At 41.3% G+C, this 25,069-nt stretch overlaps 1 protein-coding gene across 1 annotated transcript in view; it reads right to left on the bottom strand.

The window, feature by feature from the left end:
- The window catches only part of LOC143029668 (uncharacterized), a gene marked incomplete at its 5' end in the record, with an annotated part of 88,545 nt that overhangs the window by 3,965 nt on the left and 59,511 nt on the right, over window positions 1-25,069 (bottom strand). The window contains 2 exon segments of the mRNA XM_076192482.1: window positions 8,831-10,035; window positions 11,502-11,582. Coding sequence (XP_076048597.1) covers window positions 8,831-10,035; window positions 11,502-11,545 — 1,249 coding nt within the window.

Raw genomic sequence — 25,069 nt, 5'->3', positions numbered from 1 at the left:
CCTCCCACTAATTATTGTGGACAAACATCAAAGCAAGTATCATAAATATATTGTGTAAACCAAGTGATGTATTGGGAGCCCATAACTAATGTAAGTGTTAGTAATATAATGATGATCCTCTGGGGCATAACTTATATGGTTCTCATAAGAAGATGGAAACCTTTGACATAAAGGCAGGTCCATCCCTTCTGGTAAAGTGATGCATTGATAATAACAGAAATCACCAGACCCCACAACTTCCCCTCCTTTTCCCATATTTCTATTTCTTACATATACCAATGTTTATTTCCCCCTTACAAGGGAGGTAGCCAAAAAACAAAGGCATAAAAACCACTCCCACCCATTCCATCCCCAAATACTCCATTCCCATTCACCCCCCTCCCTTCCTCCCTCTTACTTACGTACTCTCACATTCAAGAATTTCCCTGATGTGTACTTCATCGATCATCTCTTCTTCCTTCCTTTTGCATCTCCATTTCTTTGCATTGTGCATCAGCCAATTTCTTTCCTACACTCATTGTTACTTTTCCTCAACACACTTCTTTACTTTTATTCTTCCATCTTTTCAGTAATCCCTACTTTCTTTCCTGTCACTCGTTTCACATAAATTTTGGACTATTCTATTAACTTAAACCATCTTGCCAGTCCTGTTCATCATTTCCTCCATGCTCACTTTTCTCAAATTCATTTCTTTTGTCATTCCCTTTCTTAAAATGGCACAAATAACATACTCAGTTCACCTCCTCTGTATTTACTTTCCTCCAGCTAGTTGTTCCCAAAATCCTCAATTCACTTCAATACAACAATGATTTCCTACAATGAGCAAACTCCATGTGGCAATTGTTTCTGTGATGCTGTAGACCAGAGACCTGCAATGAATGGTTTCTGTGATGCTGTAGACTATAGACCTGCAATGAGTGAGCTCCAGCTACACTTGTTTCTATTTAATACAGTAGCCTACAGCATCACACAGAAACACAGCCTATAGTCCAGACCTACAATAAGCGAGTTCCATGTGACAATTGTTGGTCTGTGTTATGCTGAAGCCTGTAGGCAGCATAACACAGACCAACTTTTTTTTTTAATGTAAAAACCAATCAGGATTTAATAGAAATGGTAAAAACCAATCAGGATTTAATAGAAATTGTACTTGCTTACAGTTTGGGTATTCTATTTACAGTTTCTCCAACCTTTAGGATGTCTTGTATGGGAGGAAAAATTCCAATCTTTTGATTTTTACACTGAAGATTGGGTACTGAAAAAAAAAAAAAAAAAAAAAAAAAAAAAAAAAATGAATAACTGGATTATCATAATTATCAGATTACCAATACTGCAGCTCTAGTTTCTTGAGGAAAGGATATTCATAGGAGGCAATGCACTTAACATGGCAACATCTATCACACGCTATGACTAAGACAGGGTAGGTAATACTTGTAATCTTTATATGGAGATACAAGAGCACAAAAATAAGATAATAGAACTGCCATTCAAAATCCAATGTCCTTGAATTTTTTTTACCCAAGTGATGCAGCTCCAAGCTTTCCATTTCCTGTGCTACGATCTGCAACACTTTAGACTACCTTCAGTATGACCTCCAAACACGTGATCAGTTTACACGACTACATTTTAATGGCCAGGAAATTATGGGTACCACTGTTTGTAAAGATGAGCAGAACTCAAGCAGTGCACTTAAGCCTCAAACTATACAGATGAATACTAGGTTTATCTAAGGGAATAATTACTGTAACTACCTATGTACCAGTCTCTATGAAGCACAATGAATGAACACTACAATAAGAACAACTTTAAAACCCCAAGTCCTGGTGAGGTTTGCCTGATGAAATGGCCCACAAGGGTCTGTTTCCAATCACCACAGAGGAGGCCCTATAATTATCTGTCATTGAAAACCCCACACCATGCTTCCACTTTTCACCTTCCCATGTCTGTACCTAATAATCAAAAAGTAATAACAGACTGCACCATAAGAACCAATAATTCACCTAGACTCAGAAACAAAAATCCTACTCAGAGTAATGCAGAAAAATAATGTATATGCAGTTTTATGCAAGAACAATCAAATCAAGTCCCATTATATATGATCACACAATCTCAACCCACAGGAAATTAAAAAAAAAAAAAAAAAAAGACTGTCTCCTTTAAAAGGAAGGTAGCCATCTTTTCAAAACCAACCATGATTGCTCCACAATACCTCCTTTGAGAAACATTCATGTAAGAAAAAAAAAAAATCTATCTATCAAGACCAACACGCACAACACTAAACCAAACACCCACGGACATAAACCCAAAAGAGAAACTCTCCCAAGTCAATCAAGAATAACACCTGCCTGTCTATGCTTAGGTCATCAACCAGCACTAAAACAATACCAACACAGAACTGGTTTGGTAACAATATCCATGTACGCCAGATGCAATCACCACACAAACTATAAAGAACATGTTCATCTTACACTACCACTGCTTCCTCTTTCAGATAACAGGGCAAAGTCTCTTCCCTGAGTGACTTGTGGGCCATGGGACTGCAAGCCTCCTGCAAAGGAGAGCTAAGGTGCCAGATCAATTGATAAAACGCACAAGAAATGTGACTCATCCAAACTCTTGAATCCTCTCCTTCCTTAAATTCTGAGTTTCATTTCTAGCACATTTATTTTCATTGTTCAATATTTGTTTACATCTATCAACCAATTCCTCCTCTGGCAATCTACATATCTTCTTTTCTCCTGGTCTTTTCATATGTACTCTCTTCAAAATGTCTTGATCTATTACAGAAACACTAACCAATTCTCTACACCCTCTACTTTCCTCATTCCCTACGCTACCCTCAGTTTCTACAAGCTCATCACCTTATCTTACCCTTACCAACTTTCTCTCAGATACTAAAACTTCACAACTGAACTAAAACGCTACCTTGATATTTTCAAACAGCCTACTTTAGTAAGTATATATACCTTTCATTCCTACTTTTTTTTTTCAAAAAGTTCCTCTTAAATCTGATATTGCATTAACTTTTTACCTCTACTTCAACGCCAACTCCCATATCTCTTCTGATACACCACAATATCTTTACCAAATAGCTTGTATGCATGTATGAAGACCAATGAACTTTTCTCTTATCTACCCTTTTCTTTTGTCTAATTTTTTCTATGGTCTTATCTAAACATTTCATGTTTTACCTACGCCACTCACACATTAACATTATTCAGTTTCCTCTTTTAAATTCAGCAAAACCTAATAAAGCAATGCCTTTTCCATCTCATATTTGAATAACATGATTTTCAAACCCACATATTGCAAAATGCCAAAAGTATTCTATACCTGTCCACTGCCACCTGTTACAAGTCATCCACACCACCCAATATTCGAAATGTACAGACCTAAATACACATAGATGAAGATAAGATTTTATGTGAAAGAATACTGATGAGATTAGGACAAAAACACAATGGGGGTGAACTGTATTTTCTAGGTATTAGTGTCCCAAACCAATCTGGCGCAGTCTGGAAGTTACTCACACTATACTATTACCTGCTCCACACAAGACAATGAGATCACATCCTGCAAAAAGGGATAAACCAAAGCGTTTTTAATCCCTGAACCCAGAGAATCATAAAAGTTACTATCTGCAGACAGAGAACAACCATGGCAATACATTCCAGCCTCACTCTATAAGTGATGACAACTGGATTCACCAAACAACCATCTAAAAGCCAGCATCTACAAAGCACACTGAACAAACACCTTAAGACCACCTTTACCACTGGAACTTGTCCTTTGCAGCTGAAAAAATGGAGTGAAGTGTGGACCTGCAAATATCACATTTCTCACATGCACTATTGATCAATCTATCCACTGATCCAGCTTTCTCTTGCAAGAGATCATTGGCCTCCAGAGGGTGGCCAAGGCTACTGATTCAGTCTATCAACTCTGTGAAGAAATTGTGAGTTGCAGTTCATCCCTGGTGCATCCCTCACATGGAACAGGTTAATAGTATTCTTCTCATACTCATCCTATCATCTGTACAACATTTTAACATTTTCTCCACAAACTCCTATGGTTTTGTCATCTGCCTTTTCCAAACCTAAACTAAACAGAACAAAACAGATTTAATGTAAGCAGACTTCCCTGTGACCACCACACAACAGATGGTACTTGTTCACAGCCACACTGCCTCACACACAATCATATGCATATTTACACTGTTGAACACTGTTAGCATACTACATAACCACATAATATTCCTGATGGTATACATCTAAGTGGAGCCTGATAGGGCAATCAGATTCCCTTGTATCCCCATCATAACCCATAAACACCAACAAAAAGAGCATTTAGTACAATTTCTACCCTCTTTCCATTCTTCACTCTATTATCAATCCCTCCAGTCTTCTACTCTCATGCATGGCTGTTCCCAGTTACATATAACCTTGTACATACTCCATTTTCATTCTACACAACTGTACCAAACTTGCACTGTCCATTCTTGGATATACCACCATTAACTTTTCATTTTCTCCAACTAGAGACCTTACCAGTTTCCCTAACCATCTCTTCAACCCCAACTCTGCTAGAAGAACAGTGGCATGTGGACAAACTAAGTTTGCTATCATCCATTCTTGTCCATTTTCCTCCAACCTCATTCCTCTCAAAATTCTTGCATTTCATCCATCTTTATAACATAAATACATAGCCATGCATACTCCTTAGCCTCAAGTATATATTCACTTAAAACACCTTATTCCCTTTATATTCCAATTTCACACCCATCATAAAATCTCTTCATTACCTCAAATATCTTTCCTCCATTCCATACCACCTCTTGGTCTCCTATACTCTCTTCCTATCTACTATTATCATAAGCATTCTCTAGATCCACAAAATACTAGTACAGTTGCTTCTGTTGTTCATGTTTTATCACTGAACTGCCTTAAAGTGAAAATCTGATATATACGATACATTTCTTTAGGAAAACTGCGGTTACTTTCCTGTCATCTGTTTCCCTCATTATCCTCTGCATTTGGATTCTGTCTATTCCACTCTTTCTCTACCCATTCAGGAATTGTACCCTTCTTCACTTTGTCATATTTTGTCACCTGGGTATCACCACCTTCTACACACATTCAATCCTACACTGAACATACTAAGGGGGAGGGGGCACAATTAATTCGAGAGAGAGAGAGAGAAAGAGAGAGATTACACATCCAGCATACATATATGCAATCAATCAATCTGCTGCTCTTGTTCTCTCTTGTGGCCACCAGGAATACAACCACTGCCACTGGTTCAGCCCATAAATCATTCAGTGAAGAGGGAAGGGGTATGTGTAAGGCAGTGTGGTAGCTCTTACTTTGTGTCTTCTGTGTAGTGGTTGCATCTACTGTTTTAGTTTGGGATGAATATCTGAGCATTGCCAGTGCAATCTTACTTGTGTTGGGAATGGTTTCTCTGTTGGACTGATTTCTGGGGAAATTTGAATTACAAACTTTGAGGGCCTATTAGGTAGTGCTCATTTTGTGTGCATGTTATTTTGTATATATATATATACTGCAATATATATAAACAATTCAACTGTAGGAATCTGCACAAGGCAGTCCAGTGAAGTGGATAATCACCTTCCTAATGGTAATCATTAAATCTCATAAATATCCTCAAATATGTATGAAGGTGTGGTCCCTTGTCTCAGGACTGGGTTTAAAATTTCTATCAATCAACTTCTATCAAACTTGGGGAGATACATGACTAAATTTTCCCTATACTATTTTTACATAGGGCCTTAGGTCTGGGGATTCTACAATTTTTCACTAAGATGCAAGTTCAACTTGAAAGTAGTACTGAAACATGCCATGTGAGTACATGAATGTCCTGTGTAAAATGTGATAAGGATATGTATTGCACTTATGAATTTGCCATTATGCAATTTGGAAAAAAATAAAAAATAAATAAATAAATAAATAAAAATGGGGAATTAATCATTCTGTTGCTCCAGGTTTCTCTTGCAGGAGGCCACAATTCTGCCAAAGTGATTCAACAAAATGATTCTGTGTTGCTGTTAATGTTGTTAATGCTGTTAATGGGGGTGAGGTAGTGTGTGTGAGCAAAAATTTTGACGCAGCGAAGGGATTTCTCCCCGTCCTCTCCTTTATATGGGGGGACTGAGAGGGGGGGGGGTCGCCGATTTAATGAAGCGGCCTTGCTGTGGATGTGCTGTGTCCTGCGACACTGCTTCTGACCCAGGGCAGTGGACAGGGTGCAGGGATGACCCGTCATCTAGGAGGTGCTAAGATGGGAGGGAGGGTGGAGGGGTGTGGAGTGTTTTCGGGGATGGAATGGGTGGGAATGATTTATGCCTTGTCCTTTTTGGCCACCTCCCTGGTAAGGGGGAAAAAGCCTTGGTATATGGTATGGTATGGTTAATGTTCAGGTTATCATCCCATATTAAAACATTGCCAACAAAGAATCAGTCTGGCAACAGTCTCCTATTACTCCAAATGCAACCACCACACAGACAACAAAGTGTACACTGAACAACACCTGTCCTATTGTACATTCACTCTTTCCAGACAGGAACATGAAACCTTTTCATAGAAGAAATAGCTGATAAATGAATACTGCTATACATGTCTACATATAAAATGCAAAATTGCTTTTCTCTGCTAAAAACTCATTTGACATGATGAAAATATTTGTTTTGGTTTGATACCACAAAGAATTCTTTCTCAGCAGAGAAAAACAGAATAGGAGTGGTGAGACATGACAAAAACAAAGTTACTTTGGTTTTAAGTCACCTTGTGAATATGAAAAACCTAAGTAATCATCGCAAGATAAAGTACACATAATTTACCAGAGCTATTCCTGCAATCCAGGGCTACATATACATACACACACACTAAAAGCCCTTTGCCCCATATAAGAGGGGATGGCCAAGTCAAAGCAAACACTCACATGATCTATTTATCTATCCATCCATATACCAAGGGCTTCTTCCTCCTTTTAAGGGAGATGGCCAGCCTACACACGCACCCATGACTACACCATATACAATTAAAACACCCTTCCTATCTTGACACCTTGTAGATGAAAGGTCATTCCTGTCTCTTGTCACAATGCTTGGGTCAAGGTCAATGCAGTGACATGCGGGTCTTTCACTGCAGGACCTGAGAACCAGAGCTGGTTTACCCTGACTGCTCAAATCATATGGTGAACCCCACCCACCACCTTCTTACCCACTCAAAATAATTTATCAAGCAAGTGAGAGCACCAATCCTTAGGGCCACATTATCCTTTCACCAATTTACAATATCTCTATCTATTCCTACTTTTTGCACACTTTTACTTAGTTGATAGACATTCCTTATACATCAAAAGCCCATTTTACCCCCATCCATCTACCTCATTTGGTGTTACTCTCAAACTCACCCTATCTACTTCTGCTTTTCATGCTCTTTTTGTTGGTCTTTCCTCATCACTCTTTCATCTACCTGATCCAAACGTTCCTTCACCATCCCTACTCTAAGCCTCATTTTCAAATTTCTCACACTATCCATTCTTCTGACATGTTCCTCAAAAATTACACTTGCACACATCCACACACACACAAAGGTTTCCCCCTTATAAGGTCCAATATAATGCAGTAAGGCACAGCGCCTCCACAGCAGGGCCTGACAGTCAGCTAGTTTAACCCCAGTGCTTCATATGAAGAAAGAAGGAAAGAAAGAAGAAATCCTTTTGGGTTGTATAATTTCTTCATCCACTTACAACCAAATACCATTCACTCCTACCTTTTGCTCTCTTTTTCTCTCAACAGACATTTCTGCTGACCCCAGCAGCCTCATAACCCTGTCCATCCATCTCATTTTTGGTCTTTATTTCAAGTTCACTCCATCCACTTCTGCTTTCTATATTCATTTTCCTAGGGTTTCCTCACTCATTCTTTCCATATGCCCAAACCACTTTAGCACTCTGTTCTAATCTATCCAACAGCTCTCATTCTACCACTGTTCTCTACCTCACCACATTTGTCACTCTATCCATCATTATTAACACCTACCACACTTCTCAAACATATTTAGGCTTTTCCATACAGCATGATTCATGTACATATATACAAGTGCTCATCTGTTCTTGACAGCATACCAATGTAGAATACTGTTCATGTATCTTCAGACACACTAAAATTACATACAAATATATGTACACACATCTATGCTTACATACATAACTTCACACAGGCAACACACAGTGGAAAGTATTTTTCCCAAAACAAATTACAGATCTTTAGTAGAGAGGATTTATACTGCAAACAGAGCAACTAAATACTAGCCGTTTTAAAGTCTGACAGGAGGAAGCTTTCTTCAGACATGGGAAGGTGACAAAATTGTAGCATAAGACTGCCTTAATCAACTAAGTGACCTTAGTAGTCAAAGAAAGATAAGTAGCAAAAAATGGAACTTAAAAAACTAAGGCCATAATTACCTTTGTGAAACCTACTACACAGCCTTGATTATATCAACCTAGTAGTTTTCTGAAAAAGAAAATGTATCTATGAATCACATATACTATACCACTCAAACTCAGTAAAACCATGCAGATATTTAGGCAAACATGAAAAAAGATGGAAAAAAATCATGCAAAATGACAAGGGATAGGTCAGGAGTAAATCTAGTCTAGCAGCATAGATGGTAGAATTGCGTCCTATGGTCTACCACATCATGCGGCAGCATATCTTGCGCCACAACACCATCACCCATGCATAAATCGGGCTCTGGGGGCTTCATGCTGCCCTCAGAACCCCTCCACTGTACAACCTCCTTGTTACCTTCATCACTACTGTGTGACCCCTTGTTGCCCTGGCTGGCCCTAGCTGCCGAGAGGTCCAGAGCTGCTGCTGCTGCTGCCGCGGCTGCTGCTGCTGTTATGCCGTTGGTTGTGCCATGAGGTGGGGAGGCTGAGGAGGTCTTGGGGGTAAGGGGGGAAGCCTTGGATAATGGGGAACTGGAGGCCGAGGTTGAGGTGGGCTGTACAGTTACCTGGCCTGAATTCAACAATGACAAAAGACTGAGATTCAGGCTGCCAAGGGGGCTGGAGCTCAAGGGAGACTGAAGGTCTGACATGGCCCCACCAAGTCCTCCCACTCCACCAGACACACTACTGGCAGAACTGACCGGAGTATTTACTCCCCCATTTGCATGGTACATATTCTTAAAGGCTTCAGCATAGTAATTCTTTGCTGCTTCTGAATACATGGCCTTAAAAAGGTCTGGATTGGTTATCATGGTCTGCATAAGGGTCTGGTTGAAGGCAGCCATCATCAAGGGATTTAAAGGACTCAAGGGGCTCAACATGTTCATCATGGCTGCACCCGAATTTTGGTGGTGTTGCTGCTGTTTGTGATGGTGTTCCATTTGTTTCTGGTGTTGTTCCAGTTGTTCCCTTTGCTGTTTTTGCAGTCTTTCCAATTCCTTCTCTCTTAGAGCCTGGAGTTCCTTTTCTCGCTGCTCTTGTAACTCCCTCTCTCTTTCTTTTTCTGCAAGCTTCCGCTCCTCATACTCTTTCATTTCTTTGATATATCTTTGTCTGTCTTGTTCTGAGAGTTCCACAAACTTTTGCTTCTCCTGGTCTCCCATGTTCCTCCAAAGCTCCCCTGCCCTTTTGCCAAAATCTGCAAACTGTGGGAACTCCTTGCCCTCCTCCATCAGTTTGCGTTTGAAATAGGCACAGAAATGCATGAAGGGTGTGCATGCCTTTTTAGGCATGTCAGGTTGGCGACGTCTCTTTTTCTTGCGCCTGCGTGTGGGACCTGGGAGTGCCATAGCTTGTGGGGGTAGTCGGCCAGCAGAGGGTCCCTGGAGGAGTGCCTCATATGAGCGCATGACTCCTCCATTCTGTCTGGCTGCAGCAACAGCAGCCAGTCCTCCTAGCCCCCCAAGGGCACCTCCAAGACTTCCTGAAGCTGCTCCCGCTCCTGACAGCACCTTGAGCAGGTCGGCATGTGATGAGGCACCACTCGTCCCATTCTCCCCACTGCAATGACATGAACAACAACTCACAACTAATGATAGCCTTGTACAAGCTATCACAGACTTAGCCCCCTAACAACCTTGTGATGAAATCAAAGAACAGCTCATGTCTCATCTTACTCCAAGCTTTTGGTTTGCCTACACTGAATATTCTTACCTCAATCTGTCAGCCTATTCTACTGCCTCTGAGGAAGGATCCTGACTACTATCAACCTCTACTCCTAGACTTGAATGCAATCACTCAATCTTCACCCTTTCACCCTTACTCACCCAGTAGAGCTGAAGACAGCCTATGATTTATGTACAAACAGCAAAATCAAAGAAAAAGCAGGATTCCATTGAATTATATGTGTAAAGAGAAATTTTGAAAGAAGCATCAGCTTACTTACTACTTCAGCATTCTGATGCTCTGATTCAAATCAACAACAACAATCAAGAAAAGTAAAGTTAACAATTAAAAGTGAACATTTATAAAAGCAGACCAATGGGTGTATAAATATGATAATACAATATGAATAAAAAGTTGGAATGCAGTTACAAGAGCTTCCTGACCCATCCCCATGAGGTAGCAGAGTATAAAAAGTGTGCTGTTAGGAATCCACACGGCATAGCTGGAAGTTAATAACATGGATATATTTGAAAAGGGACTGGGAGTCAAAAAATGGGAAGATGATTAGTGAAATCCAAAAAACACACATGAGCCAAAGAAGCTACGAACCCTCGGCAAAAACACACCGTGCATCATGTCAGTAAGTATATAAATGGAGCAGTAAAATTGTTGCCATAATATAATAATAATTCACATCCAGAAAAAAAGTAAACCATTAATAGAACCATTAAAATAGCAACACAGAACTAGGATCAACCTAGAATGACCTGAATTAGGACAAGATTTGACATTAAAGTATTTTTGGTTCTAGCAATGGCTATAATTCCAAGGCCAAAAAAACAGGAGGCAAGGAAAAGAGGCATGACGTGAGTTTGTGTGCCATGGTGCAGAAAATAGCCAAGTGTGGCGGACTGGGCATTGTCCGCACTTGACTCTTTTATGTACCATAGTGTAATAACCTGTTCCATTGGCAATCATGAGAGGAATGGAATTAAATCAAGTATTAGAACCTTGCTAGTGACATTGGATCTTATTACAAACTAATAAGGTGAGCAATCACACACTTGAGTTTTACGTTTTTAGTAAGCTACATTAAACATTTTCAAAATTTCTGCACACTATACACACTTTATCAAAGAAGGGAGCCATATTTGATCACTCAAATGCAGATGAAACTCAACCTCATAAATGTAACATTTAATGTAATTTGTATAAACATTTATTTTTATCTCATATATTTGTGTTCTCCTTAGACTTCATGAACGACTCAAGGTATTCTTAGTGATTAATGAAGTGTGTAAAAGACTATAAGAAGAGTGGCCAATGGTCAGCAGGTTTTAAAACCACTTGTTTATACATACCCGTTGACGGCCTTGCCCAGCTTTTCCATAACCAGATCATCCATGTAGCTTCATGTGTCTTTACTGCCACACACAAACAACCTGCAATACACGAACCAAATCAATCTCTCAATCAATGCTAAATGTAAAAAAATATAATAACAGTGGCCAAACACTTACCTGACATCCCTATGCACCTTTTCCATATATCATGAATACTATATTGTGACTTGGAAATATGCAATAGCCTTTGTATAAAAAGGATATATCTATAGTAATTAATAACTCTTAAAATATTATATTTCAAGAAAGTAAAAAAGTGTCATCATCAAACTCCATTAATATCTGGCTGTTTGCTAGGTATAAGGACACATATAGACTGGCTAGAAAACTAGAAACAGTTTGAAAGAGGAACAATCTGGTAATATATGCACCGAAGGAGCATATTCATCAACAACTGAAAACCAATTAAAGAACAAAAACAAATACAATATTGATATCTGAAGTAATGAAAGTTGACAGAAACACCAGGAATATCTATACAATATTTGGATGATGAAATGCAACTAGATATGAATCCTGCAAAATCTGGTTTGGAAACCACATTGTTCCCCTCTATTGAATGCAAATATTGCCTTTCACAAAACTGAGGACAATATTTCCTTACATGAAAAATTGTACCAATTCTCCCACTACATTAAATTAATGTAGTAAACAGTTAATTTTCAAAAAGCTATAAACATTAATGCTAAAGTAAGTTCTCAAGTATTTATCTATTCTTTGAGATGGCCTATACACCTAAACAACATTGAACATGAGAACCTATTCTTAACCTTTCAATCCTTCATTTCTAAGTCTGGAGGAAGGTATATCATATATGAACTAATCAGCTTTGCATGTGGTCCTGGGTATAAATGTTATGTGTGGAAATGTAATAAAAATATGAATACACATTATGATCCCATATAGATAAAAATTCACTACACTTCAACAACAAATAAGGCATACATGATTTTATGTAGTAACTCCTTGGAACAAGTATTAGGTTAGGAGCTATAGGACAACAAATTTCATGTTCAATATTAGTGTTTGCAAGATTCTGGAATTTTACCATTAATTATGCATACACCACCTTAAATATCTTCCCAAAGATTTAACCACTTGGGAAATAACCTCAATTATAAATGCTTGTTGTTTGAAACCGATTTTTTGCCAACTGACATTGCTATAGATATTTCTGCAACAAATATTGCATAAATAAAAAATAAAATTTTACTAACCTACTTTCATGAACAGTATTTACGAATAATTCAGTTAGATATTCAAAATAAACCAGAGGTAATCAAGGGAGTGAATGAATACATTAACTCCCTTGACCTAGCCCCAGGCATTCCAAAATCTACAAATGAGTAACATTACAATCCTTGTTATTACCTTTAGTCCACGTTGGTGCCATTGTCCCCGTTTACTATTCCGCGCGTTAAAATTAATTAATATTGTTCGTATTCTACGCTATGTAGATGTATACGAATCTACGTATTCGCAATGTACGTACTCTTACTCTAATCTTTGCGGCGGGTACAATGTTTACATTACGAGCACTTCTAGCATCACATTCGATTTTAGTCTCGTCTACTAAAAGACCGTTTATGCGAGCCTCGCTTCTTAAAAGTCTGAGCCAGGTCGTGGCAGCGGGAATTTCTTGCTCCAGAAACGTGCTTTAATTTAAATATTTCTTATCTGTACTTCATGACAGGACTGACTTACACTGAAGAGGGTAGAGAATTTAGACAATCACGACAGAGAAAGCTGCAATACCGTTGTTACTAGTGAGGCTATACTCTTGCCCTGTCTTCGTATGAAATTCGCGCAATATTAATATACAACCCCTTGAGAGACAGGTGACACTCGCTAAAACGGCCCCGATTGAGAATACTTAATTTAAAAGTAAGATATTTTTTGACAATTTGTTACGAATCGCGCGACGGTATTCGGTACCGAGTTTAACAAACATGCCAATCGTGAACTTGTATGAATATATCTATTATCAAATACTCATTATTTCAATAAAAACTATATATTTGTTTCTGACATAATTACATACTCATTTATTTCCGTCGCCATCTACATTTGCACGAAGCATGGCACTAGCGGCAGGTACAGCCAATTTCACGAAAAAAAAAAAAACGAAAACAAGCTTATCTCATTCAATTGGAAATAGACATTGGAATGTCTATTCTAACACCATACATTTTTATCCAGAGGTAGGACACGTTTTTTTTTTTTTTTTTAGGCTACAAGGGTAGTTCAGTCGGTAAAAATCAAATGGTATTCTGACGTGATTAAACATAGCAGCATTCTACAATACATGACTCAACCAGGGTTGTATCTTATGAATATCTTAGGGGGGGGGGATCTTCGCAACGAGGGTGTCAAGCTTTTTAAAGTTCCTAGCATAGCCGTTCTTCAAAACAGCAGTACATAAACTGCGGGAGGAACAAGGCGGTTCGCTGGAACGAGTGTATCTTTATTGTCTATATTGTCAGGAACCCTGTGTTTGGTGAAATTTGCCCTCAAGCAAGAAAACGGAGAACAACAGCATTGGTGTTAAACACCGCCTTCTGTGATACCGTGGTATGAAGCTATACACAATTCAGATTACTGTCATTACAAAGCATTTCCTCTTAGTTCATGGAAGAAAGTTAATCTTTTCCTGCTTAGTGGGACGACTTGCACTGGCACATTTTAGCTAGACCATTCAGTTTAGGAGACACCAGGCAGCAATAGATAAATAAACAAATAAATAGATAATAAATAAATATAAGATGTTGACGACGACGATGGCATAGATGATGATTATAATAATGATGATGATGATGATGACAACGTCAATAACTAACAGTTTTGAATTGCTTCAACCTGCTTACACTATTATGATACCCTGGCTTCGCCACTAGATTTTTTTTAAACTGAAGGATAACACTCACACTGATGGAGTTGACCCCTGGGTCGCGCGACCTGTAACTTGGTCGCTCAATGATGCATCTCAACAAAGGAGGGGCTCAATTAACTATATATATATTTTCAATCTTACACATAAAGCATGGTATCTTTTGTTCATACCTAAACTCGCACCATGGATGATTCAACACCCCGGACCCTCAGAAGCTCAAAGTAATATGTTGAAGGTGGAGTGTGATATGACAAGTAGAAGAGCTTGGACGTTTGCCAAAGAGTGTAAGAACCACAATTTTTTGATTTGTAACAACTCGTGGAAGAGTGGCCGGAGCTAGGTCCTTCTAGCTGTACACACCATCTAGAAGCAGGCTGTACAGAGTATCTAGAAATAGGTTACATAACATCGAAGTCTAAGATACTTTGGGTAACATCTCCCACGTCATATATATTCGCAAAAACACCTATATATATATATATATATATATATATATATATACATACTAGAAATATAGAATACAACGATATATCATAGATCAGGTTCGGATGTCGGCAACAGCACATCATAAGAACCTGCACACCTTCAAGCACGCGAACGGCGCACTTGAAAGACCTGATCACCCCCGTAAGGACTATGGGTTGCGGGGAAGGAATCGTTTCTTAATTCAGTCTCTGCGTGCCTGGGTACCTTTTCTTGCTTCTCATTCGAAACCCACATGCAATCTCCCTTAAGGCTCGTTTCTTTGTAATCTTTCGTGTTCCGCAAACGTTACAGAGCAGTCCAACTGTGGTGTGTCATTGAAAAGTGGTATGTAAAAGTGGTTTCTGTAAGCTCTAAATGTAGGATAGCCACCAACAAGATCCTTCCAATACATAAAAAATGTAATTAAACATTGGTCATACTATATCAATCATTTCCAAAGGAAGAGATAGATTGGTTGGTACAGAAAGTGAATGTGTGTGTGTGTGTGTGTGTCTAGAATGTAAGCGGGAAGGTGAATGACGAGAAAGGAGAGTGTGGGAAATCGAGAAGGAAGAACTCCCCACCTCCACCCCCACCCTCCTCCTCCTCCCCGTTATAACTATCAGACCTGCTGCCCCTCAAACCCCTTTCCAAGGAGACAACACCAGAACCCACGTACTCACACCAACCAGCGCCTCACCCCAAGCGTTCGTACACGAAATGGAAGCCAACTATCACTCAGGGCGAGCCGCATACGACAAAGATGGGAGGAGGGTGAGGGGACCGGACCAGTGGTCCTAGCGGGGGCCCAAGATCAATAGAGATTACCGCGTGAATCAGTGGAAATACTGTGACTGCCTTGGCTCCCTCTCGCTTCCTTCTCTCTCTCTTCCTCCTCCAGCACCGGCGGCGTCGTCGGCGGACGCGTCCTTCTCCTTCCAGGCCCTGCTTCGTCTTCGTCGTCGTCTTCTTCTTCGCTCTTCTTTCGAGCACTCCTCAACACCCCCCCCCCCTTCGGCTACCACGTACATCCATCTCTTTTCACAAAACGCTACAGGGCTTCGCCTGTCTGCCACCCTTGTGTAACGGGGAAGGCGATGCTAATGAAGGTAATTCGAGATAGGTTCTGGCTCTCATTCTTCACTCTGAAGCAGAACACACAATACACATTCAACAACATCTCTTACCGTTGATCTCCGTATGTCACATTTCAAATACATTGTTACTGTATTCGCGTGGGGGGGAGGGTATAGTGTTAATGTTGTGTAAGATTATGTAAATGTGCATGGACCAGGTGGCGGGTTAGGTAGTCTGCAGCCACGTTATCAACAAATGGACAGACTCGAGCCACTACTGTGATTATAATAACTATTGTCTCGGGTTTCACCATCTGGAAACCCGCGGCCCCACAGTGGAAGGCAACGGTGCGTGACCCCGCCCGAAAATCTCTCTGTAGGAAGAAATTTCAGTCTGTTGTCTCTTGAGTTGTATAAGTGTGAGACATTTTCTATGTCACCATCTGAAAAGAGTAGGTGATCAGTCGCCGGTTGGCACCTCTCCTTTAGTGAAAATGGAGAAAGAAGTAAAAATTGACAGATATCTTGGACCTGGTCAAGAGACCGAAAGTCAACCGCTCGGGACTGCACCTCCATCTGGAGGTGAGGGTGTTGATGGGGTTTGACATCCCTCTCACACGAGTCACTTAGGACTCACAATAGTGTATTACGGGGTACACACTGATATGACCCCTTGTCCAATATTTGATAAATGTCTATACACAATAACTCCCTTATGTTTAAAACGTTATTTCTATAAAGTAAACTGTTTCATCGAAACAACAATTATATAATTTGCACAGTTCTGATACATCATGAATCAAAGTTGTTGGTTCCCAATGGTACAGGCAAACGACGCAAAATGCCGCTGGCAGAAAAACACCTCATCTTCAATTGATACATCAAACGAATTAGCAGTCGCAGAAAGAAAATACATTTCTCGAGGTGGAGGCTAAACTTGTGTGTCCAACTGTGTACATCCGGGAGTGAAGTTAATTCTAATTTTGGGATTAAAGTTGTAATCCTCGCCCCTGAAAGAGGGAGTTTATGATACAAAACCGAAACATTAATCATCATAAAAATCTAAATGTAGAAACTCAACACCCCCCCCACACACACACACAGAGAGAGAGAGAGAGAGAGAGAGAGAGAGAGAGGAAGAGTGAGAGAAGAAAGAGTGAGAGAGAGAGAAGAGAGGAGACAGAGATGAGAGAGACAGAGAGAATATTCACCCACCTGTAATACACATGAAGGAAGCTAGGCTCGTGGGCTCTGTCTCTTATTCTCCAATTAATTATCATACCTCGTTTTAAATTCACGTATGGTTCATGCTTGGCCTACACCAACTCCTAGGTTATACAGTTTTGGCATCTGTATGGAGAACTATAGTGTGTGTGTGTGTGTGTGTGTGTGTGTGTGTGTGTGTGTGTGTGTGTGTGTGTGTGTGTGTGTGTGTGTGTGTGTGTGTGCGCGCGCGTGTCCGTCTTCATTCTACACGACCTCCGTAACTCAAAAATGTGGTGCCTAAGGCGAAAATCCTCAGAACTAAAACTGTTTCTGGCCCCGGGGGTATTCGGGGTGGGGTGAGGTGGCGTTGGGGAGTCTGAGCTTGAGCCACACCCCTAAGGGGGGTTCGAAAGAGAGCCCGAGTGTGCAATTATTGTCGGGTATGGCGCAGACATTTCCGGAACAAAGTTCGTTCGCAATGCGCACAGCGCCCTCCTCCTCCTCCTCTGCCTCCTCCTCCCTGTCCAAGCGTTGGCGCATATATTCAGGTTTGTGGCATCACCTCAGATCTTTTTTTTTATCACTGGCACTCTCTCGAGTGCCACGTTGATAGCACCAGATGCACGATGCGAAAAATAATCGATATTGTCAGCTTCTTGGTTTGGGGGATGGGGTGCCGACGACGATGACGTCAGCATGGAGGGATGATAAATGCCGACTATGATGACGTCACAGGGCGACGATCAATTCCTTCAGGAGTGATTTCAGGCGATTTCATCCATTCGGTGGAGAGGCCATACCGAGGCAAAAGGTCAACTGGACGAGAGTGGCGGCGTTTCTGATTATTTGTGGTGACGATATTTCTGCGATGATGATGCCATCACAATTGGGTGACCTTGCACAGGCAAGCGAGGTCAGATGCGTCGGACGCGACCTGTTATACTACACACTGCCGGGTGATGGCGGTGTCAGCGGTCTTGTTATGAGGTTTCACACACTGGGTGAAAGGATGAATGTGCTTCTGCGAGAGGCACCAATGTGTCCTGTGTCATGTCGTGTGGCCTCGGCTACTGGTTCATTACTTTAACCAGTTTTGCCATAGACCAATCACAAGACTTAAGGTGGTTAACATAAGGCCCCAGAGGAGGTGTCTACATCAAAACCGAGGCACCTTCGTGGTTTGCACAGAGAGAGAGAAGCAGATCCGCGTCCCAACCCTCCACTTTGGTAAACTCTAAGTTTGTCAAGTCTCCCAACATAATTCCTACTCGTTACTGGCGCATCCACACAAAATGAAACCTCACTTGGAATAGTAACTTTTTTTTTTCCTGGCACTTCGGTCTAGTTATCATTGATCGCGATACTTCTTGGCCCGCTGCCTTGGTGTGAAGAGCAACACCACATATTCTGGTCACCGCTGGGCGATTTCAAAACAAACATGAAACATTCTTTTCTTATTGCAATGGAAATACAACGATAAAACAGAAATACAACGATAAAACAAACAAATGGATAAATAAATAAGTAAATAAATAAATAAGTAAATGAATATATAAATATTTACAACATGTTTGGTACGCATTTATATATATTCTTTGTTACTATGCTTTTGTTAGTAACTTGAATCAATGGTGTACACAGAACAGAGCCCAACACGAGAAACATCGGTCAAGGATGTCCTTTCCTTTATTATTATTTTTGTTCTTACCACAATGGGTGATTGGAGCATGAGCTGACACTTGGTACATGCTGCTTCTGTCAGCATAGACGAGGCTGACTCCTCTCTCTAACGTAAGAAGAAAGACAAACCCTCGACCAAGTCAGGATTTGTATTTATGGGTTACCTATGTCGTCCTTTGGTTCCCATGGCAACCATTCTTACGGAAATACTGTACATACTGTATAGTACATGTGTGTATGTGTAAGTATATCTACACATACATACACGTGTGCACATAGGTGCACGCACGTGTACACGTGCAAACACACTTCAGAGATAATATATTTTTTTCCACCTTTGTGGTGGTATAGCCTTCTATTTGTCTTCACTATGGGAGAAGGACGCGGCCATTTTCCTCGCTCAGTCCTCTCGTCCTACCGACTTAAACCACTACCATGACTATCAAGTTAACTTACTTTGACACAAAGTCTGACACATGTCTCTCAACGCCCCCCCTCCACCCACCCACTTCCCCCATCCCTCCTTCGTCACCCTCTTCTCAAGGAGGAATCGACTTTGTGCAAACCTCGATAATAGTTAGGAGGTATACCGTTGAAGCTAATGAAATATAGGCACACGCGCGCGCGCATACACACACACACACACACACACACACACACACACATATATATATGTATATGAATATAAATATATATAATATATATAATATATATATATATATATATATATATATATGATAAATTGTTTATGACAAATGAGAGAGTGATAGGTGGGGAAGGGTAAACGAATGTATTCTTAGCCCATCTTCGTTTACCCTTCCCCACCTATCACTCTCTCATATATATATATATATATATATATATATATATACAGTATATATATATATATATATATATATATACAGTATATATATATATATATATATATATACTTTATATATATATATATATATATACAGTATATATATATATATATATATATACAGTATATATATATATATATATATATATATATATATATATACATAAAACAGAAAACGTTTGTCGTGTGTTGACAATAGTGTTTGTCGATAAAAGTAACGAAAAAAGTTAGCAAAGTTCTGTGAATCATATCAGGGAAAAATAAAATAAAAACTACGCGCAACATGAAAATGGACTTTACCTTTCCATGTCGCGTCGCACTTTGAAATCTTGTTTCTGTCTATCGACAGACCGTCTCGTTTAGCCGTGGACCGGTGGCTGCTGCACTGTCCCTGATTAGCTGGGTTTCGATTGGCGGATCACGAACCGAATAAAATCTCAGGTTTGCAGTGTGTGTGTGTGTGTGTGTGTGTGTGTGTGTGTGTGTGTGTGTGTGTGTGTGTGTGTGTGTGTGTGTGTGTGTGTGTGTGTGTGTGAGTGATTCACCATGGTCTTGAATCACATGTTGGACTCGTGATCGACAGCTATTACCCTCCCGGAAGAGAGCTCAGAGCTCATATACAACCAATCTATGGGTAATGCTGCAACCTTACACGCACACACACAAACACAACTCCGCCTACGAGAGTTGGAGTGACAACCCGCGGCGAAGCGATACTGAAGTTATTTCAGCCCTGGGCGGGAGTCGAATCCGGACCGCCATTGTGGCAGCCGAGGACTCTATCAACTGCGCCACGAGTTGTGTGTGTGTGTGTGTGTGTGTGTGTGTGTGTGTGTGTGTGTGTGTGTGTGTGTCATTGAAATCTCAGGTAAGAGACCTATTGACACTTGCGAGGCACATAATCAATCACAAGACGATCTCCCTCCAGCTAAGAAACCCATTAACGAAAATACACATCATTTGCATATACGACCCTCCACCCCCACCCCCACCCCCACCCACTCCCATATAAAAATGGGCGATGTGTATGCGTGCGTGTGTGAGGGGAGCGTCTTTTAATGATATGACATTTATTTCCTAAGCGAAAGGTAAGGGGTGGGTGGGGTGGAGGGGCCGACTGGCTTGGGAATGGACAAATCTTCCTTTGTGAGGAGGGAAGGGGGGGGGAGAGAGAGAGAGAGAGAGAGAGAGAGAGAGAGAGAGAGAGAGAGAGAGAGAGAGAGAGAGAGAGAGAGAGAGAGAGAGAGAGGAGAGAGAGAGAGAGAGAGAGAGAGAGAGAGAGAGAGAGAGAGAGAGAGAGAGAGAGAGAGAGAGAGAGAGAGAGAGAGAGAGAGAGAGAGAGAGAGAGAGAGAGAGAGAGAGAGAGAGAGAGAGTAGAGAGAGAGAGAGAGAGAGAGAGAGAGAGAGAGAGAGAGAGAGAGAGAGAGAGAGAGAGAGAGAGAGAGAGAGAGAGAGAGAGAGAGAGAGAGAGAGAGAGAGAGAGAGAGAGAGAGAGAGAGAGAGAGAGGATGAGGATGAGGAGGGGGGAGAAGGGGCGAGAGAGGAAGAAGGTACATGCTCTCCCCCCGCGTCCAGTCCCGATCCCCCCCCTCCAGTATCATCTCCATTACTATCAGCATAGTGACACATCTCAGATATTTTCACACAAAGGCCAAGCGATTTTATTCAACTCAGGGGGTCGTCACAATGCGGAAGGTTGTTATGTGAATTTTTGTTCTTTTTTTTTAGATTTTTGTTTCATATTTTTTCTCATGTCGCTTCCGTTCCTGTGAACGGTGTATACTTCCCATGCGCTAATTATTGCTCCCGATGGAGCTGAACGCCTTCCCTGCCGAGTGGCGCCGAGTGGTACCTTATCTTGGTGCAGCCGAGCTATTCTTTATGGGTATTAAAATGGCGAAACAAGCTAGGATGGGATCTGTGTGGGAGTTCTTCGTCGGCCGCAAACAGTGATCTTTGTGGTAGGCTATTCATCCATGAGAAGACCAGGAACGCGCATTTGCTTTGTACACCTTCGACTAATTTCAAGTCAGTGTTCACTTACTTCGCTGGAACTCGTCTGTCTACCACTCCGACGAGCCAATGGCGTCGTCATTTACACGAAGGCGTTGTCGATGACGACGACGACTCATGGTGTTTTTCAAATGTAGCGCGTTGCCCGTCCTCATGTTGCACCAACATGTTAGTTGTGATGTTTATTGTAGTGATGCGTGCGGGCGGGTTTTTTCAACACGGCACGCCACTCACAACCGGTCTAAAATTTCAAATACCGTGGCAGTGCTCATCGTGACGCATAGATGGACTGTAATGACGCGCGCTATGCTCTCCAGGAGAGAGGACAAGGAACAACATTCTCGCATTTATATATTTACTACAGCAGTATCCTCGCTTTATGGAACGTGAAGTGCAAGGGGTACAAGCGGAATAACTTCAGATAGGTAAGTTTGGAGGTAATCAAAAGAGAAATGTCTCGCATTATGAACTGTGAACCGGACATTGAGGGCACATTCCGGGTAGTGACAGAGTGTGAGTCTGTGGACCCTCGGCGCCGCGTTCAACACTGCCATCTGCCTCATGCAGTGCTGCACGAGGCTCAGTGCGGACTCGGCTTAAGGGATGTCGTTTCAGGCATCATATTCCGACGGATTCTGTCGGAATTGGCTTAGCTGGAAACGTGCTTAGCTTACGGTTTCACAAAGTCACATATCTACACACACACACACACACACACACACAATATAATTTTCTAACACATTTAGTGCCAAGTACAACAAATCTCACTCGGCAACTATCATTTCAGTCCAGAAATATTCTAATTTAATTATCTTCTATATTGTATATTTACTACTATTAGTGTAGGTAGGATTATTAATGATATATGACGAATGATATTAAAGATAAACTGTGTGTGTGTGTGTGTGTGTGTGTGTGTGTGTGTGTGTGTGTGTGTGTGTGTGTGTGTGTGTGCGTGAGCGAGCGCGCGAGAGAGCAACATTCGATTGGGTAAAAACAATCTTTGCATATGCATACCTTACTTTTGAAGAATCCAAGTAATATACGCTCCCCCCATTTTTTTTTTTTTTTTTTGCCACGATCTTCATAAAATTTGAATGCGGCTGGAACTCGAGAGAGAGAGAGGAGCAAAAAATAAATCATATTCAGAACTTTCTTTCGTTTTGTGAATTTCAGTTTCAGGATTTCTTAAAAAAATCCTTGCTCGAGTCAGTTTTACTTTTGTATTGTGTGTGTGTGTGTATAAATATTATATATGTATATATATATATATATATATATATATATATATATATACAGTATATACACACACGTTAACATAAACGCACATTATGTCACTAATGGTGGAAATAGGTTTGAAAACTAGCAGCATACTAGCAAAATCATATCAAAATAAAGTGTACAAGCAGATAAACAAATAGATTAATAAATAAACGAATAATGTGCCACGCTGTTTTGGAGATTAGTGCCTTGGATGCACGGCCGACGACAGCGCCAGATCAACATTGAATCACGGCTGATCACGTGATAACGAGTTTCAATAAAATCGTATAATTCTAGCCTTAATAAAGACCAAAACGTGATCCACATGAATCTTTTATGTGTGTGCTCAGTAGTACACATAGGATAGTACGGGTTAAGCGTTTTAATTCGCTAGCGAATAAAACAATGAAATCGCGGCGTCTGTTTGACCTTGCGATAAAGTTAAACATGTTAAATTTTACCGTTGCGAATAAAGACGCTTGCGTTTTGCGTAAAAAACAGCGTCGTGTAAACCGACCTTTGAGTTAGGTTAGTGCACCAGTTCACATGCTGGGGAAGAGAACCATTGGGAAAGAATTCAGTTTTTGTATCACTGTCCACACTTTTCCGAGAAGAGAATAGTGTCTAGATAATAAATTCGAATGTGTTCCTTGTTGTATTCCCCGGCGCCTGGTCTTCATTAAACCACAGCAGACTAATATCACCCCGAGGTCGTTAACATGCATGATGAAGTAAACAAGAATGAACTCCAGCGCCTCCCTCCCGTGTCTCAGTATTCAGAGTTTACGACGACTTGACGTCATAACGCTCCGCGTTACCTCCGCTGCTGCTGCTAATATTGTCGACATTCTTTTAAAATCACAACTACAGAACTTCGTTTCTCTTTATTTCCCTCTTTCTCACTTTATCATTTTATTCTTTTTCTTTTTATTTAATCGTTTTCTACTTACTGTAGTACATATATATTTTTACATTTCATTCGAAACGAAGTCGGCCTATAGTTAGTTTATTGGGCTCCTATAGCGTCTTGTATTTAATAGTTTGAATTCAAGTTAGTTGGTACGCCTTTTCATTCCAAGAACTATTTTACTCGAATCTGCATACTATATAAAAAAATCACCAATATTTTCTATAACATCAAGAGAAGGAGTAGACAATTTCTGCAAACATGAAAAAGAGATCAACTGAAAACAAAACAAAAAAACATATTCGCCCAGTAAATGCATCTTTCAAAAGTACTCAAACGAAGGCCGCAGTCACTGTAGAAGACGACGTCCGCGAAACAACACTTATTTCTCCACACTCGCCCACACTTCACACTCGCATGGACTCCCCCCCCCCAATCCACACCATGCCCATGTACCCCCCCCCCCCCGGTCCCTTCAGCCTCCCCTGCCACTTCAGAAAACAAAGGACTTATAATTACTTCTTCGTTCCGTTTCCCCCAATGGAATCGGGCAATGGGGAAGAGGAGGAGGAGGAGCAGGAGGAGGAGGAGGAGGAAGAGAAGAGTCCCCAGGAATTGTTTGTCCACTCGCTCTAAAGCCTCCCCACACAATCTTCATTCCCCGGTCCTATTCCCCGCCCCGAACTCCCCAGCAGCCTGTATGCTCCCATCCTCCCCCTCGGCCTCTGTTCGTACATCCTTGCCACGCAAGGAGACGGCCGCGACGCCCACGCGCAGGCGCAAGACGCCCATCGCGAAGGAGGCGACGACGAAGACGACGACAAAGGTGACGATAGTGATGGAGATGAGGACCCGGCAGCGAGCGAGGAGGAACAAGGAGGAGGAACAAGGAGGAGGAGAAGGTGGAGGAAGCTTCTCGGTGCAAAGACACACTCACTAGCCGCGACGAACTCGCTAGCGACGGAGACGCTGACGAAGGAGAACCCGACGAAGGAGACCCGTTCTCTCCTGCTGCCGCCGCCGCCGCCGCCGCCCGCGGGCAGTACCGCCACAAAGACGGGGGTTCCTTTCCACGTCGACATGAAAGAGGGCCACGTGGGAAAACACGGCCGGGGGGACAATGCCGAACCCAAACCCGAAGCCTCATCAAAGAGCCGCTCTATG

Source organism: Oratosquilla oratoria, chromosome 11 (genome assembly GCF_046742065.1).
Source record: "Oratosquilla oratoria isolate Oo_2021 chromosome 11, ASM4674206v1, whole genome shotgun sequence".
Classification (NCBI taxonomy): domain Eukaryota; kingdom Metazoa; phylum Arthropoda; class Malacostraca; order Stomatopoda; family Squillidae; genus Oratosquilla; species Oratosquilla oratoria.
The sequence above is the reverse complement of the archived record's forward strand: the minus strand, read 5'-3'. Positions and strand labels throughout refer to the sequence as shown.